Source organism: Rattus norvegicus, chromosome 19 (genome assembly GCF_036323735.1).
Source record: "Rattus norvegicus strain BN/NHsdMcwi chromosome 19, GRCr8, whole genome shotgun sequence".
Classification (NCBI taxonomy): Eukaryota; Metazoa; Chordata; class Mammalia; order Rodentia; family Muridae; genus Rattus; species Rattus norvegicus.
Window position 1 is genome coordinate 70,012,579 of NC_086037.1, and position 17,634 is coordinate 70,030,212.

General features: G+C 47.9%; 1 protein-coding gene across 13 annotated transcripts in view; it reads left to right on the top strand.

The window, feature by feature from the left end:
- Positions 1-17,634, top strand: part of Disc1 (DISC1 scaffold protein) — a 209,423-nt gene that overhangs the window by 101,031 nt on the left and 90,758 nt on the right. For 7 of the 13 annotated variants that reach the window (XR_010060004.1, XR_010060005.1, XR_010060008.1 and 4 more), the window contains exon 9: positions 4,856-5,044. The exons of 2 other annotated variants lie outside the window; for them this stretch is intronic. Coding sequence is in view for 7 of the 11 variants with exons in the window: in XM_063278075.1 (XP_063134145.1) it covers positions 4,856-5,044 (189 nt within the window). In the remaining 4 variants the exon portion in view is untranslated. 4 more of the 13 variants (XR_010060006.1, XM_063278076.1, XM_039097793.2 and 1 more) reach the window with 2 other exon arrangements.

A 17,634-nucleotide genomic window follows, 5' to 3' on the forward strand; every position in this document is an offset into this window, starting at 1 on the left:
AAATGTATTTCTAATTCATTTCATTACTTTAAGACCAGTCTTGCCAAGTAGCCCAGGCTAGGCCTACCATTCTCCTAACTAAACTGAGGTTTTAGGCTGGTGACATCATGCCTCTCCCAGATAAATTCTTCCCACTGCTGTCTTAGCAAATTTATGGAAGGGCTCTATTCATCCACCTCACTGAAGAGCAGAGAGCGCAGCAGACCCTGTGGATCACTCTACCCGCCCTGCCCCCCACTACGCCCAAGGGAAGTCTGAGAAGGGTCACCTGTGAGACTCCTCCAGGGTTGGCCTTGACTTTCTGAGCCTTTATCAGCAAAGCAAGTCTTGTCTCTGAAGCTTGGCTGTGAGGGCAGATGTGTGCACGGTAATGTCTGGGGCAGGGTAGAAGCTTGTGATGGCTCCTGCCTCTGAGGGAAGTCACCCAAATTCTCTCTGTGTTAAGCGTTCATTTCTCGAACCACATTACTTCTTCAAGTGATTGGATCAAGGAAAGGCCTGGGTTTAGCGAATGGTGTCACCTTAATGGTCACTCCTCAGAGGGCTGGGACACTGCCTGGCTCTCCCTTGGCCTTTATGGGGTCATAGAACATAGGTTTCATGGACAGAATGGCGTATGCCGGGTGTTCAGCCTCTGCCTACAGCCCGTGGATATCTGTAGCATTTAGTTGGTCTGACATCAGCCTCTTCGACTAACCAGTGCAGTATTTAGGGGGAGGGGTTTCGGATAGAAGCTTGGGCTAGAAACCTGCCCCATGGTTCATCCCTGTGCAGCCTTCAGCAAGGTTCTCTAGATCTCAGCCGTGAAGTCAGGATAATAATGCGTATTTCAGTGAACATAAGCGCCGTGTGTTACACACTATGGAGAAAGAAACGTTGCTGTCAGCTGAACAATGAGGCCGTCCTTCGGTTCAGAGTCCTCATTGTACGCACTGAAAGAGTTTCTTCACATGCGTTTCGGCTCGAGGACGATCACACGCCATCCCTTTGAAAGGATAATACATCGGTTAAGGGTCTGCTCAGACGACTTCATCTTCATCGTCAAAGGCTTCCGAGATCTCTGTGGGTGTCAAGCTCAGAGGTGGATGTTTGTTTCCACTTAGCTTCCATCCTCCGAGTTAGCAGAGCCGTGGGCTGCAACCTCTTCCTTCAAGCGATGACTCTGGGAGGGTTTTCTGCTAGACTGGTGCCCTGCTTCAAGTTTTTTTGTTTGTTTGTGTTTGTGGTGTGTGCGTGTGAGGGGCTGGAGATCAACCTCAGGTTTTGCTCAGGAGACATCCATTGTTGCTGTAAAATTATAAAGAAAAAATGTTCTCTTTTATCCTGCACTAGATCTGGCACGCAACAGTCTGTCTTCCCATCTAGTTCCCAAGGCAGGCTGCCATCATGCCAAAACACACACATCTCAGTCCCATGGTGGCCCAGTGTCTCCAACCACCACACAATAATGTGATCGTTATGGTATTTTCATACATGTATACCGTGCATTTGATCATGGTCACCCCCCTTGTCCTCTCATGTCCACATCCACACTGATCAACCTGTTTCTAAAGAGCCCTCTAATGTTCGAGTGTATGTGTGTGTTGCCTGTATGCATGTTTGTGAACCACATGTGTGCCTGTAGAGACCAGAAGAGAGTGCCTGATCTCCTAGAACTGGAGTTGCAGATGTGAGCCATCACGAGGGTGCTGGGACTTGAACCACAGTCCTCTGCAAGAACAGCCAGGGCTCCAGTTCCCATGTTTCCAGTGCCTGCCCTCTTCCCCTCCCTCCCTCCCTGCGTTCCTTCCTCCCTTTCTTGGCGAACCAGTGAGTTTCACTAGGGTTGCTTACAGGAACTGAGAGCCTTGCCAGAGGCTGGAGTAAGGCCACCAGGAGCTGTCAAATGTGAGTGTTTGGGGTTGATGTCTTCAGTCCTCTGTGGACACCTCTAAATGGAGACTTGTTGGACCAAGTGGTAGGTTTAACTTTAGGACAAACTGGCAGAAGTGTTTTCTGTGGGGTTACACCTCCTTGCATTTTGAGGGTTGGGGGAATTTTTCTCACTTGCCAGTGTGGATGGGTCTCAGTTTAGCTGCTCTAGACCATTTGAATGGGTTGATATGGCTCTGCGGCTTTTGTTTGCACTCCCGGTGACTAGTATTGTCTAACACATTTTCATCTGTGTGTCGGCCATCTGCATGTGGCCCTTTGTAAAAGGCCCGGGAGTCTTTGTTCGGGTTTAATGCTGTTATTTCTGTTAATTGTTGAGTTGTAAAATTGAATCCTTTGTCAGTTGTCTGTAGTAAATAATTTGTCCCAGTTTGACTTGACTTCCCCACTCCCTTCCCTCTCCCTCTTCCCTCCCCCTCTTCCCTCCGCCTCTCTCCTTTCCTTCCACACTTCCCTCTGCCTTCCCTTTCCTCCTTCCTTCCCTCTCCCTTCCCTCTCACCCTCCCCTCCCCTCTTCCCTTTCCCTCTCCCTTCCTCTCAGCCTCTCCCCTCTCCCCTCCTTTCTCTCCTCTTTTCTCCCTTCCTCCTTCCCCTCCTCTCCTCCCCTTCCACCCCCTCCCCTCCCCCCTCTTTTGCGTTCCCTTACCCACCCTCCCCTTTATTCTGATTTTGTCTTTTTAAAATCTCTTTACTTTTGACAGTCTTATGTAGCCTAGGCTGACTGAAAACGTGCTGTGTAGACAAAGCAGGCCTTGAACTCTTGATCTTCCTGCTCCACCTTCCAAGGGCTGGGATTGCAGGTGTCTGTGTCCAGCTTCCCTGCCCAGCCTCTTGTGATGAGCTGAATGAAGCTTGTCTCCGGATGAAGCCCATTTATCAGGGGTTTTCTTTGGTGGTCCTGCTTTGTCCTCTGCAGGGCTCAGCCTGTTCCAGTCCCTTGCGTGTTCTTATTTCCTGCTCGTAGCTTCCCAGTTTTAACTTTGTTTTGCCCCTGAGGTGATTCGTGAGTGCTCCGAGGTGTGCGTGTGTCAGGTTTCCCATTGCCCCCTCATAGATAACCGGTTGCTTGGCGGCATCTGCGGAGCCAAGTGTCTTTCCCTTGCCGTTGCTCTGACTCAGTTGGCTTTTGGAGGACATGCCCAGTTTTTGGACTTCTGTTGTAGTTCGTTGCCAATTTGGTTTCGGATGCTCTCCGTCTTGATTTATGGAAGCAATAGCTTCGTGTCTTAAATGCAGACTGTTTGATGGCCCTGGCTTGTCTAGGTTTTCGCGTTTCCTTTTATATTTTAGGATGTGCCCATTCACTTCTACCAAAAGGCCTCATAAAATTTTGATAGGAATTGTATTAAATCTATGCATCAATCTGGGGCAAATTGAGACCCTAGGAGTTCCTAGTTTTCCAGTGGACATTTATAGCTTATCTCTGCAATCATTTAAGTCTTATTTCCTCTCGGTGGGTTTTCAAAAGCAGTTCCCAGGCCTGCCTAGGGTCCTTTAAACTCACCCCTACGATACTTCTTAGTCCTAAGATACGTTGTAAACTATATTTCAGAGAGATTGTCTCACCGTGGGCTGCTGCTGCTGTTTAGACACAGGGCTGATTCTTGTACCTGACCTCTCTGCTTTTGATACACTTCCTTCAGGGCTTTATGGCTTTTTCTTTCTTACGCCCCCAGCCACCTGTGGGTCCCCGCAGCCACCTGCGATGCAGGTGTTATTACAACCATATTTCACACCGCAGTTATGCCAAGTGCGCTCATTTGTTCTCGTGTTGCTTTAGTGAGGGCCTCTGCAGCTGTGACGAGAACGCTGAACGCTGACCAAATGCAACGGACAGACGGACCGTTACTGAAGGCAGCCAGGGCAGGAGCTCCAGCGGGAACCTGGAGGCAGGAATTGAAGCAGAGATCACAGAGGAGCGCTGCTTGCTTTTCAGCTATCTTCCTTCCTTCCTTTCTTTCTTTCTTTCTTTCTTTCTTTCTTTCTTTCCTCCTTTCTTTCTTTTTTCTTTTATTTTTTCGGAGCTGGGGACCGAACCCAGGGCCTTGCGCTTGCTAGGCAAGTGCTCTACCGCTGAGCTAAATCCCCAACCTTTTCAGCTACCTTTCTTATCAGCCAGTACAGCCTGTCCACGGGTGGCACCACAGGAGTCAGCCAGGACATCCTACACCCATTATCAATCAGGAATATTCCTGCAAGCATGCCTACAGGCTGACCTGATGGAGTAAATGTCTCAATCGAGGCTCCCCCTTCCCAGCTGTGTCAAGATTAGCCACCAAATATGTTTCGGATTTTGATAAGGGGGAAGGGCTTAATTTATCCCCACTCTAATTGAAAGGCCAGTGCCTTTCCACTGTGCATGCTGTGCCTATCCTTGGACATTTGGGTGTTGGGTGGAGTGATACCAGGGACTTTCCCTGGTCCTACTGGACATCTCTGTGTCATTTGCAGAGGCCCTGAACTTCCAGCTCTACCCAGCCTCTTGGTGTCGCAGCAGGATACCGTCATCCCTGGTGCTCACACTTGAGAATCTCACAGTTAATTTGCAGAAAGTACCAGCGTGTGTGGGGAGGTACCGAGGAGGCTCCACCCCGCTGGAGGAGGTTCTAGTAGATAGGGCTGCCGAGGGAGGGAGAATCATTCTCCTTTGGGAAGGAGGCAGGTTGCTCATGCTCTGGTTGACGGGTGGCCTTCACACCCGTGTGCCTATGGACAGCACTAATCAGGGGTCATTAATAATGAAGTGACGGGAAGTTGGGAGGAAGACATGGTGTGGGTAACAGAGGGAGGTCAACGGATATAGTGGTGGACAGATACGACCAATATGCGTTATAGAAATGTCCGAAGCTTTCGAAGAATACAAATATTACTTAAGAAGCACACACACAAACCCTTCCCTCCTCTGTCCCCCGCTGTGCCACAGGAAGCTGCTTCTCTACAGCCAAGGAGCTCGCAGAGGAGATTTGGGCCGTGTCATCGGAGCGGGAAGGGCTAGAGATGTTCCTGGGCAGGCTGCTGGCCCTCAGCTCCAGGAACACGAGAAGACTGGGCAGCGTCAAAGAGGACTACCTCAGGTGCAGGCAGGACCTGGCCCTCCAGGAAGCCGCCCACAGTGAGTAGTGGGCCCCAGACAAAGCCTCGGGGCAGCGTAGTGCTGACCTTGGATCCTGTGGCTAGATCGCCTTAGTGTGACAGTGTCACAGAACACCACCCAGACAGTTCATGGGGGACATGGCTGGCAGAGCCTTGGATAACAGGGTAGGGTCACCTATTAGCTTTTACTTTGCCTTTCTCTGACCTTTTCTGCTCTGCATTTGCTGGTGGACACAGTGGCTATAGCTTGCGTCACCCCCCCATCCCCAGGGAGGTTCTCCCTTGGTTCAGTCTTCCAGGATGCAGGCTACAGGCTGACACTGGGGGACTGAGAAGGAACTAGATGGTGGCTCTTCTGTTGGGGTGTCCTCTGAGGGTTGATTTTCTCCCTAGGAGAAGGACACAGGCAACATTGGTGCTGGCCCTACAGAAGGGCCAACATACTGTATGCCCTGTGTTCACTTAACAGACCATCCCTCACATTGATGTTGGGGTGGGGGGGGATCAGTGTTCAAAGTCTGAACAAGGAACCGTACCGCCAGCTGTCAGGGTTAGGCCTGCCACTGTAGGATGAGCAGACCAGTTTTTAAAGTTCTCCTGAACTATGTGCACTGTTGTTCCCTCCCTGTTCCAATCAGATGGTCAGTGATCGTGGTGTCTCTTGCCAATGAAGCCTCAGCTGGCTCAATAGCTCAGAGCAGAGCATTATTGTTTCATTTGACTCTTTTAATTTTCTTTTTAAAATATTTAATTTTTATTTTAAATTGTGTGTGTCTCTGTATGTGTGTCTGTGTGTGTGTGTGTGTGTGTGTGTGTGTGTGTGTGCCTGTGTGTTTGTGCATGTTAGTGTAGTACCTGCAGAGGCCAGAAGAGGGCGCCAGATGCCCTGGAGCTGGTGTTAGAATTACCTTGTGGGTGTTAGAAACAAAATTACCAGTTCTCTGTGAGAGCAGCCATTGTTCTTTTTTTTTTTTTTTTTTGGTTCTTTTTTTTTCGGAGCTGGGGACCACCCAGGGCCTTGCGCTTCCTAGGTAAGCGCTCTACCACTGAGCTAAATCCCCAGCCCCGCAGCCATTGTTCTTAACCACTGAGCTCTCTCCCGGCTTCCCTGGTTTTAGAATAGAATAGAGTTCATTTGGGGGCATGGGAAGGGAATAGAGGCAGAGAAAGGGAGGGGACAGAGAAGGTGGCGGGGGAGATGGAAGAGAGGGAGAAAGGAGTCAGAATAAGCAAAGGGGGTCAGAGAGAGGAAAGGGTCGGAGAGTCAGTCTCTCTCTCTCTCTCTCTCTCTCTCTCTCTGCATGTTATTTTCACATTGGTCACGCAGAGCTCAGAGGGCAACCCTCAGGAGTCAGTTCTCCACCCATCTTCACAGGGGCACACCAAGCTTGCACAGGTCTCTACCCATTGAGCAACCTCACCCATCCCTTTCTCTCTTAAAGGCCAGACCTTCTGTTTATTTGTTTATCTTGTCGTATGCAGCCCTAGCCTGTGTGTGGAGTATCCATTAGCACAGTGCTGCGGGAGCTCCAGGGTCCCAGGCCCTGCAGGCTCCTTCTGTCATGACAGAGTGGAGCAGGGGAGAGCTCCAGAAGACCTTTGCTATTGACTTTGTTGTTTGTTTTTAAAAGTCGATGAATAAGAGAACCCGAAACGTTTCATAGTGTTACCACTCAGTTTTTACACAAAACGGAGGAATGGATTATATGGAAGAATAGAGGAGATATAAACAGATCTGAGTGAATCTAACCCGATGATATTTTCATTTGAATGGCGAGTGAGCTCTTAAAGCCGTTAATATCTTTAAAAAAAAATGCAGTGCGGGTAATTTTGAATCTCATCATTGTTACTTCACTAAATACTTTCAAGATGATGAATAAAACATAAACAAGGGGGACTGGGGATTGTTACAGGAGACGGCTGAATTGCAGATGGCTCGTGGCAGGGAATCTTTTGTGCTTCATTTGTGCTAGCATTTTGCTGGGTCAGCCACCCTCACCCTGCGTGTTTGCTTACAAGCGTGGCTTTGGATTACTCAAGCGAACAATCCAAGTGTTGGTAAGAACGTAGGTAACAAGGAAATTCTAAGTGAGTTTCTGGGGGCCCAGGGGATAGTTTAATGGTGAAGAAGAAGCAGCCTTGCAGAGCACCTGTGCTTGTCCTTCAGTTCTCATGGTGCGACGCCTTCTTCTGGTGTCTACAGGTACTGCACGCACATGTACGCACATGCAGAGACCGATGCACACTAACGCGACTTAAAACTAAATAGAAAACAAATTCCTGTGTGAACTGAAGCTTTCACCCATTGAGATGCAATAAAACCAGGCCGTAGCCTGGCCTCAGCTGCTTTTGGATCTTGAGAGGCGGTGGCAAGTCAGAAGGAACTCTGTGCTCAAGGTCAAATGTAGCTTAGGCAAGCAGGAAAGGCGAGCTGGGTCTGTATGGGCGTGATGCACTGCACCACAATCTTTTCAGTCTTGAGCCACATACCTGTTTCCTAGGCCTTAAAATTAAAAAACAAAAAGACCAACAACTGTGTGAGCCATTTGTGGGGAGAGGGTTATACGCATACTGAGTGCAGTGCACCCAGGAGCCAGAAGAGGGCGTTGGATCCCTTGGAACTAAAGCTCCAGGCACTGGCGAATCACCAGATGTGGGTAGGAGAACTGAATTGAGGTCTTTTGTAAGAGCAGTACATGTTTTTAATTGCCGAGTCATCTATGCAGCCCATAGATAAAATATCTTTTTTTTTTTTTTTTTTGGTTCTTTTTTTTTTTTCGGAGCTGGGGACCGAACCCAGGGCCTTGTGCTTCCTAGGTAAGCGCTCTACCACTGAGCTAAATCCCCAGCCCCAGATAAAATATCTTAAGATAAAACTCAGACGTGTGGGGTTGGGGATTTAGCTCAGTGGTAGAGCGCTTGCCTAGCAAGCACAAGGCCCTGGGTTCGGTCCCCAGCTCCGGAAAAAAAAAAAAAAGAAAAGGAAAAAAAAAAAAAACAACTCAGACGTGAGCACTGTTATGACACTAACCTTGGGTGCCACTCCTCAGGCACCTTTGACTTGGTTGTATTTTAAGATCTCCTCTAACTTGCCGATTTGCTTAGACTGGCTGACCAGAAAGCCCCAGGGGTCCTCCCTTCTCTGCCTCCATGAGCCTGGGATTATAAGTGTGCCTCATCTCACCCAGCTTCTTATGTGGGCTCCGGGGATTGAACTCAGGTCCTAGTGCTTACTACTAAGCTATATCTGCACCCCAATACAAAATGTTTAAAAACGTGATTTTTAACAGTGTTTGCAAGGGTCAAAGAGAGTCGTGTTGGGATGGAAGAGTGACTCTTAAGCCCAGGGACGTGAGCTCTCTTGTTCTGAGTTCCTTCATGAGATGATGCCAGATCCAGCCAGGAGGCAAAAGGCAAACCATAGCTGTTCCTTCACAGCTTCCCATGACTTTCCTGTTGTCATTGTTCTGGCCTTGACCTTGGTACCTGAAGGCAGTCAGCTGCAAGGATGACGGAAGCTGTCCTTATTCTGGGCAACCAAGTGCCCCTCGAAGCTCTAGGATTCTCTTTCTGCAGAAGAAGGAAAACTTTTCTCGTCCAAGGACCAATCAGCAGTGTTGTTCATGCAGAGGGCTCTTACTGGTAGGAAGCATTTCTGATAGCCATCCGAGATGGACTGACCTGTCTCACCATGGAGACGTCCTTGTGCCTCCTGTCCCTGGCTAGCTTGTGCATTCACTGAGGAGTGACATGCTGCTTCTAAGTCTTACTGGGCTATCCCAGAACCCAGCATGGTGGCCTTGGGCCACAAGCCTCTGTTCACTTTCGGTGAGGAGAAGAGTGATGTAAAGTGTTTGTTCTTTCTTCCTTGGTTTGGACTGTGGGTGCAGACCTCAGATCTCCTTGAGAACAGTGACAAGGGGGACTTTCTGGAAGATAATGGTGTGGTCCTGTTGTGTTAAATAATAAAAAAGGGCACCGTCCCACATTACTCTGGGCACTGGTGGGTCACATGGCACCGGTGGGGTGGTCTCATCTCTGCATACTCTCTGACCCTTTGGTCTAAACTCTTTCCACCTGACTCGATAAATTCCCATGGTGGGTTGCTACCACACCAGCCCCACACATCAAATTCTGTGACTGCCTGGGGTGCCCTGCCGCCGTACCTTTCTCTGGAACTCAGCTGGGACACAGCATGAAGGTAAACACCACACAAACTTAGTTTAGTATCAACAGGTAACTCAATCGCTGGGCACAACCACTAACATCCTAATTAGTGAGCCATTCTAAGCTAAGCTAAGGATCTGTCAGGATCCACCATCTAACTGGGGGCCTCTAGTTCATTATATCTTCTACCCCAAGCTCTCTCTCCATCCAAAAAGCCACAAGTCCTCCTCTCCTCCTCTCTTCCCCTCTCTGACCTGGAAGTCCCACCTACTCCTTGCCCAGTGATTGGTCCCCTGAAATCTTTATTCATTAGAGGAAGGTCCTTGCCACATGGTCCCGTTTGGATAATTATTGGTTTGCTTTATTTTTGAGGCAAGGTCTCCTGTAGTTAAGACTGGTCTTGAACCCAATCTATAGTTGAGGGTGATATTGAGCTCCTGATCTTTCTGCAGCCACCTCCTCAGGGCTGCTATTAGGGTCATGCAGTTCCTTATACCTGTTTTGTGCTGTGCTGGAACTGGCTTTCTGTATACTCTGCCAGCCAAACAGCCTCAGCCCAGTTGGATGTTCAGATTGAGGTGACGAGAAAGGGGCAGAAACACAATATAGTTTCAAGGGCAAAGGTCAACAGACATGGCTGCTGCCTTCGAATCCATAGGCTTCTGTTACGGTGAGATACTCCTGTGAAGAGGAGAGGAAGAAAGACTTTAGTTTGGAGACATCAAGTCACACACTTGAATTCTGAGGAGTGTTTAGTAGAATGGGGCAAAATGGAAAAGTGGCCTCTACATCCCCTGAACCAGCAGCCTTTATGTAGCATGCATTTTAATATCTAATATTTTTTAAATAAGGGAAAGTGAGGTGAAAAAAATCACTAACTAATTTTAGGGATTTTTTTCCCTAGGAAAAAAAGAACCTTAAGATTTATACAGCTGTTTCTCCATCTCCTGTATATGACTTGATACTCTGTATTGTGCTTTATTAACACTGTTGATTTCATACTAGAACTCAGATATAAAGAAACCAACGTGGAGGGAAGAGATTTCACACAGAGTAATCAGGCTAGAATTTAAATAGGACATCATTAGCATGGTAATGTGTTTCTCTGGTTCGGCAGGCTGCCTGAGGAGATCTGGGTTTACAGCTGGTGAGCCTTCCGGACTCCCTGTTGGGATTCAAGCAGTTTCCAGGGAGAAGGCCAAGGGGTTGGATTTCATATTTCTGGGAGATATGAACTAAATGTAGAGCTTGTCCATATGGACATCTGGTCAACCCCAAACCATCAGTAGACAACTATCAAGTCACTGCTCGTTTGTCATCCCTCCTGATTTCCATCTCTACAGTCCTTGAAGGGTTTGAATTAAACAGGATGCTGTGGACCAATCAACCCAGGGAACACAAAGCCAGACAGCAGGGAACCAGGAACACAGGACCAGAGACAGTGGAGCCAGGAACACAAAAGCAAGCAAGGATAGAAAGGTAAGGACTCTCAAAACCTACAGGGTCAAAACTAGGCGAGACTGAAAGTGATGGCGATGAACAAAGTCTGTGTGGTGGTCAGCCTTCATTTTCAAGTCACTGAGTCAGCTTCCAGCCTCCACATTTTATGATTCCGTGTTTCGTACCGCCATGTCCCCTAGCTGTGTCTTCCCTGGCTCCATGTCCCCTTGCTTCACATTCTTTTTTTTTTTTAATATTTTATTTATTTATTATATATATGAGTACACTGTAGCTGTCTTCAGACACACCAGAAGAGGGCATCAGATCTCATTACAGATGGTTGTGAGCCACCATGTGGTTGCTGGGATTTGAACTCAGGACCTAGGGAAGAGCAGTCGGTGCCCTTAACCACTGAGCCATCTCTCCAGCCCCCACATTCTTGCTTCTGTGTTTATCAGTTACCCCCATGGGGATGCATGATGGTTTGGGTGTATGACACCAAACAGCAGTGCACAGCTCTGTGATCATCACTGCGTTTAGAGGAGGCCCTCAGCTCTGTGCATCTGCTGGATTTTCAGTTTGGCATATTGCTCTTGGCAGCTGCATTTCAGATGGCCTGGGCTTGGGGAACCTGCAGAGGTGTGTGGTCACATTCACACACTCACACTACTGAGAAGGTTCTAGTGGAGCTGCAAGTTTCTCAGAGAACAGCTCACTGCTGGGTTTGGGTTGGGTTACTATGTGCAGGAATTGTAGTAACGGTTAATATGTATAGGATGTGTGGAAACTGTAGCCAAGGTTACTATGGGTAGGAACTGTAGCCAAGGTTACTATGTATAGGAACTGTAGCAAAGGTTACTATGTGTAGAAACTATAGCAAAGGTTACTATGTATAGGAACTGGAGCAAAGGTTACTATGTGTGGGAACTGTAGCCAAGGTTACTATGGGTAGGAACTGTAGCAAAGGTTACTATGGGTAGGAACTGCAGCCAAGGTTACTATGGGTAGGAACTGTAGCCAAGGTTACTATGTATAGGAACTGTAGCAAAGGTTACTATGTGTACAAACTATAGCAAAGGTTACTATGTGTAGAAACTATAGCAAAGGTTACTATGTGTAGGAACTGCAGCCAAGGTTACTATGTGTAGGAACTGGAGCAAAGGTTACTATGTGTAGGAACTGGAGCAAAGGTTACTATGTATAGGAACTGCAGCCAAGGTTACTATGTGTGGGAACTGGAGCAAAGGTTACTATGTATAGGAACTGCAGCCAAGGTTACTATGTGTAGGAACTGGAGCAAAGGTTACTATGTGTAGGAACTGCAGCCAAGGTTACTATGTGTGGGAACTGGAGCAAAGGTTACTATGTATAGGAACTGCAGCCAAGGTTACTATGTGTAGGAACTGGAGCAAAGGTTACTATGTGTAGGAACTGCAGCCAAGGTTACTATGTGTAGGAACTGGAGCAAAGGTTACTATGTATAGGAACTGCAGCCAAGGTTACTATGTGTGGGAACTGGAGCAAAGGTTACTATGTGTGGGAACTGGAGCAAAGGTTACTATGTGTGGGAACTGGAGCAAAGGTTACTATGTATAGGAACTGGAGCAAAGGTTACTTTGTGTGGGAACTGGAGCAAAGGTTACTATGTGTAGGAACTGCAGCCAAGGTTACTATGTGTGGGAACTGGAGCAAAGGTTACTATGTATAGGAACTGCAGCCAAGGTTACTATGTGTGGGAACTGGAGCAAAGGTTACTATGTATAGGAACTGCAGCCAAGGTTACTATGTGTAGGAACTGGAGCAAAGGTTACTATGTGTAGGAACTGCAGCCAAGGTTACTATGTGTGGGAACTGGAGCAAAGGTTACTATGTATAGGAACTGCAGCCAAGGTTACTATGTGTAGGAACTGGAGCAAAGGTTACTATGTGTAGGAACTGCAGCCAAGGTTACTATGTGTAGGAACTGGAGCAAAGGTTACTATGTATAGGAACTGCAGCCAAGGTTACTATGTGTGGGAACTGGAGCAAAGGTTACTATGTGTGGGAACTGGAGCAAAGGTTACTATGGGTAGGAACTGCAGCCAAGGTTACTATGTGTAGAAACTATAGCAAAGGTTACTATGTGTGGGAACTGGAGCAAAGGTTACTATGTGTGGGAACTGGAGCAAAGGTTACTATGTGTGGGAACTGGAGCAAAGGTTACTATGTATAGGAACTGGAGCAAAGGTTACTTTGTGTGGGAACTGGAGCAAAGGTTACTATGTGTGGGAACTGGAGCCAAGGTTACTATGTGTGGGAACTGGAGCAAAGGTTACTATGTATAGGAACTGGAGCAAAGGTTACTATGTGTGGGAACTGGAGCAAAGGTTACTATGTGTGGGAACTGGAGCAAAGGTTACTATGTGTAGGAACTGGAGCAAAGGTTACTATGTGTGGGAACTGGAGCAAAGGTTACTATGTGTGGGAACTGGAGCCAAGGTTACTATGTGTGGGAACTATAGCAAAGGTTACTATGTATAGGAACTGCAGCCAAGGTTACTATGTGTGGGAACTGGAGCAAAGGTTACTATGTGTGGGAACTGGAGCAAAGGTTACTATGGGTAGGAACTGCAGCCAAGGTTACTATGTGTAGAAACTATAGCAAAGGTTACTATGTGTGGGAACTGGAGCAAAGGTTACTATGTGTGGGAACTGGAGCAAAGGTTACTATGTGTGGGAACTGGAGCAAAGGTTACTATGTATAGGAACTGGAGCAAAGGTTACTATGTGTAGAAACTATAGCAAAGGTTACTATGTGTGGGAACTGGAGCCAAGGTTACTATGTGTGGGAACTGGAGCAAAGGTTACTATGTGTGGGAACTGGAGCAAGCACTGTAGATCTTGCCACAGTCCTTGATCACTATTGAATCTAGATTCTTTCCCACCCATGAGATTAATGTGTCCCTGGTTTCAGGGTCAATGATGTCAGTCAGCCAAACAGTTACAGAATTGTGTTTCATATTTACAACATGATTTGGAAGTAGTTGCCACTCGGATGGTTTTTAGAATTTAGCTGGGACAGCCCTGTTCTGTGAGCAGCAGTGTCTCTTGTCCAGCTCTTCAGAAGTTTAAATGTGAGCTCCTCAGAGACCTCACCCTCCACTGCTCTTTACTGTGTTCCCAGTTTGCATTTCTTGGATTCCTTGCTTATGCACAGAGGAGTTAGACCTAGTGTGGATTTCATTGTTCTTAGAGAAGGAGTGGTTTCTGATACGTTGTCATCCCTTTTTGGTGGTATCTCCCCTCTCACCCCTCCTGTAAGAAGCAGGCATTTTGCTAGAGCTAGACATAATGCAATTCCTACATCCCTGGATCACTAATGCTGCCGGCTCTGGTGGGAGGACTGTTTCATACATGGGGAAACTGAGACAAGGTTGCATCTTATAGCCTCACAGAGAGAAGCCTGAGAGCCCTCTCCTTCTAAGGTTTCACCTTGACATGGGGTTTTGTTCTGTTTGATGGGATTCCTAAGGAAGGCTTATCCCTCAGGCTCACTACTACAGCTGAGTACAAGCAGGATGATGTGGAAGCCCGATGATGGCCAGAGGCCCTCTAAAGGGTTGATGAGTAGGCCATACAAGGAAGCTGCTGAAGTTAGACCCTAATGAACCAACTCATTTCTTCTTCACCAAGCTTGAGATATGGCTTTTCTCATGCTTACTCTACCACTGAAGCACAGGAGGAGAGATGTGTGCATCTCCTGGCTGGCGAAAGGCTTCTCTCGCTTTTCCCACTGTCATCTCTTGTTCTTTTCACTAGAACCACTAAAGCAACACTTCGTGGCCATAGGGATGTTTTCCTTCCAAAACTGTGTGGTGATCTCCTGGTCTGCTGGTAAATGTGGCCCTGGGAGCTGAAGGAGGGGGCTCCAGAAAATGGTAGATGGAAACTCTCCATGTCTTTGAAGGCTGGTGGACAGGCCGGCCTGTGGAGCTGCCTGGGCTTTCCTGTGGGCAGCATAGGTTCTCAGTGGCTTCCCACCTATGCTCAGAACAACAGGCATTCAGCATGCAGTTGAAGAGCTCTTCTCAGTCTCTGTGGACACAGGCAGGAGATGCTGCTGGACCATGCTGCAGGAAGATGTCCTTGCCTCATTTCTTCTCTCTTCAGCCATCACCTCCTCATGGCTCCATCATCTCCTCATGGCTCCATCACCTCCTCCATGACTCCATCACCTCCTCCATGGCTCTATCACCTCCTCAGTGACTCCATCACCTCCTCAGTGACTCCATCACCTCCTCCGTGCCTCCATCACCTGTGCCATGGCTCCATCACCTCCTCAGTGACTCCATCACCTCCTCTGTGACTCCATCACCTGTGCCATGGCTCCATCACCTCCCCATGGCTCCATCACCTCCTCCATGGCTCCATCACCTCCTCTGTGGCTCCATCACCTCTTCCATGGCTCCATCACCTCCTCTGTGGCTCCATCACCTGTGCCATGGCTCCATCACCTCCCCATGGCTCCATCACCTCCTCAGTGACTCCATCACCTCCTCCATGGTTCCATTACCTCCTCTGTGGCTCCATCACCTCCTCCATGCCTCCATCACCTCCTCTGTGGCTCTATCACCTCCCCCATGGCTCCATTACCTCCTCTGTGACTCCATCACCTTCTCTTGACTCCATCACCTCCTCTGTGGCTCCATCACCTCCTCCATGCCTCCATCACCTCCCCCATGGCTCCATCACCTCCTCCATGGCTCCATCACCTCCTCATGCTTCTTCCCTCCTCTTCTGGAGTATTTCGCACCCTTAGCTCCATCACCCACTCCTTGCATCCTTTCAGTTCCATCCCGATTACTTCTCCATTACCAATACTGCACCACATCCCCCCGTGGCACCTTCCACTGCCCCCAGGAGTCTGCACAGGACAAACTTTGTCCGTGCTCCCTGTCCTCCCTGCTTACGTTTGCAGCTTGCATCTTTCTGGCCTGATTCTGGAAGGGCGATCGTTGCTCCTGCATTAATGCTCCGTGACTATTCATTCTGTTCTGCCATGTTTAATGGAATACTTAATGACATCGATGGAGAAGCCCACAGACTATAAATAACACTTTCTTTGGTATTAAACGGGTTTTATAAAATTTAGAGCACATTTTTTTCACCAAGAGCTCCGACATTAATATTCATAGTGAGCCCCAAAGTAGAAGCTATTCTATCTTAGCATAATGAGTTTACGGTATGTTTCAAAGTCAGTTGCAATTGTGCTCTCTGCTATGACAATTACAAAGGTCCTCTTGTCTTGCAGGCTCGATTACAGCTGTAAACCAGCTTGTGGCTGTCACCGTAAAATGTACTAGGGCACCGTGCACAAGTGCAAGGGGGAGACAGACTTAACCCCTGAAGTATGGTCATTCCAAACGACCAAACCTGAACATGCCTTAGATGGTATATGGGCAGAGAAACTTCTAAACTAAATCCTTCTGTCTTTTTATTGATTGAATTGTTTGAGCCCTATAAAGTTAGATATAATGAGGTCCCTAGACATTGGATACAGAAATTTTACATTAAGACACATGTGCATTCCTGATCTCTCTCTATTTTTCTGTGTCACTTAGGAAAAACAGTTATCTTCTATACTGACACGAGGGGTTGTTCTTGTTTTAATTCCTCATGGAGAGCTTTGATGTGGGGACAGGGAGGAGATGGAAAGTAGATTTACTTTTGGAGCCTGGGGGAGCCACTGGTGTGGCAGTGGTGGGCTTACATGTGGAGCTTTTAGAGGACGCATTTATCAAGTTAGCAGGTAACAAAAAAAGAACCAAAAAAAAAAAAAAGTTAGCAGGTAACTTCTAGGGGAGGAAAGAAGCCAGTGGGAACGTGTATGCGCAGGCACAGTAGCCAGTGTCAGGAAGCCTGTTTCTCAGCCTGGTTTTCAAATGCATGTCGATTGCCACGCCGAGTCTCAATAGCCGGGTTCCCCCTCCGCAATGCCCACTTTTCCCGTTGCTGTTACCGAGTTTCCGATACGAGAATACTTAAGGGCTTTTGGAAGATGGCAACAATATCCAGGCCTAGACTGCCAAAGTCTCCAAGAAAAAACCTGGGCAAAGTCAGAGAACAGCTATCAGAAGAGGCGGGTGGTGCCCAAGTAGCAGTAGCTTACATAGCAGAGTAAAACAGGGAGCTTCACTAAGCAGAAGGCAGCAGGTGCCTAGCCCATCCTGGGTGTGTTCTCTGTGAGAGAGGAGCGAAAGGGGACAGCTTTTCTGCCTCTAAGAGTTGCAAAGTGATGCTGTATTTTAATTATTTCAAATATGGTAAGAAAAAAAAGGGGGGGAGGCAGGGACCTTCTATTTAAAGGTAACACAGAGGGATGGTGGACAACTTCAGACTTTTCTGATACACTTTCCTTTTGGAGTGGCCTGAGACCCGGGCTCTTGGCTCTCTGCGTGTCAGCCTTCAAAGACACAGGAACTAATGATAGCCCAATGCTTCAGAATTGGGTTTCTTGAGGCCACCACTGTCACCTCATGTCTCAGACACCCTCTCAGGGAAACTGGCTTTGGCAGCCCATGGAGGTCAGAGTCAGGGCAGAAATGTTTGCCAGGAATGCATGTCTGATGGGATCTGCCACTCCTGACTTCTTGAGGGGCCCCACAACCCACAGGACCAGTACCCACCCAGCCTCCATCAGCAGTGCCCCACCCCCAGTCCCTTCTCCACGTCAGTGGTTGTCACTGTAAATGTCCTTACTTGTCTGTGGCATTGGCTTATAAGAGTCTCAGAGCCTGCTTTTCATCTGTCTTCTTCCCAGACAATCTGAGGCCCCCAGGAATCCACCTGCAAATGGGTCCTCATCCACCTCAGATTTAGGTGGACACCTGAGTCATGTCTCAGTGGTGTGTTCCCATCGACGTTGAACACACAGGTGATCACGGACATACCCACCCTTTTGTGTCACTGTGACCAAAAAGAAAGTAAACCTAAGGGGAAAGGATTTTTTTTGGTTTGTGGTTT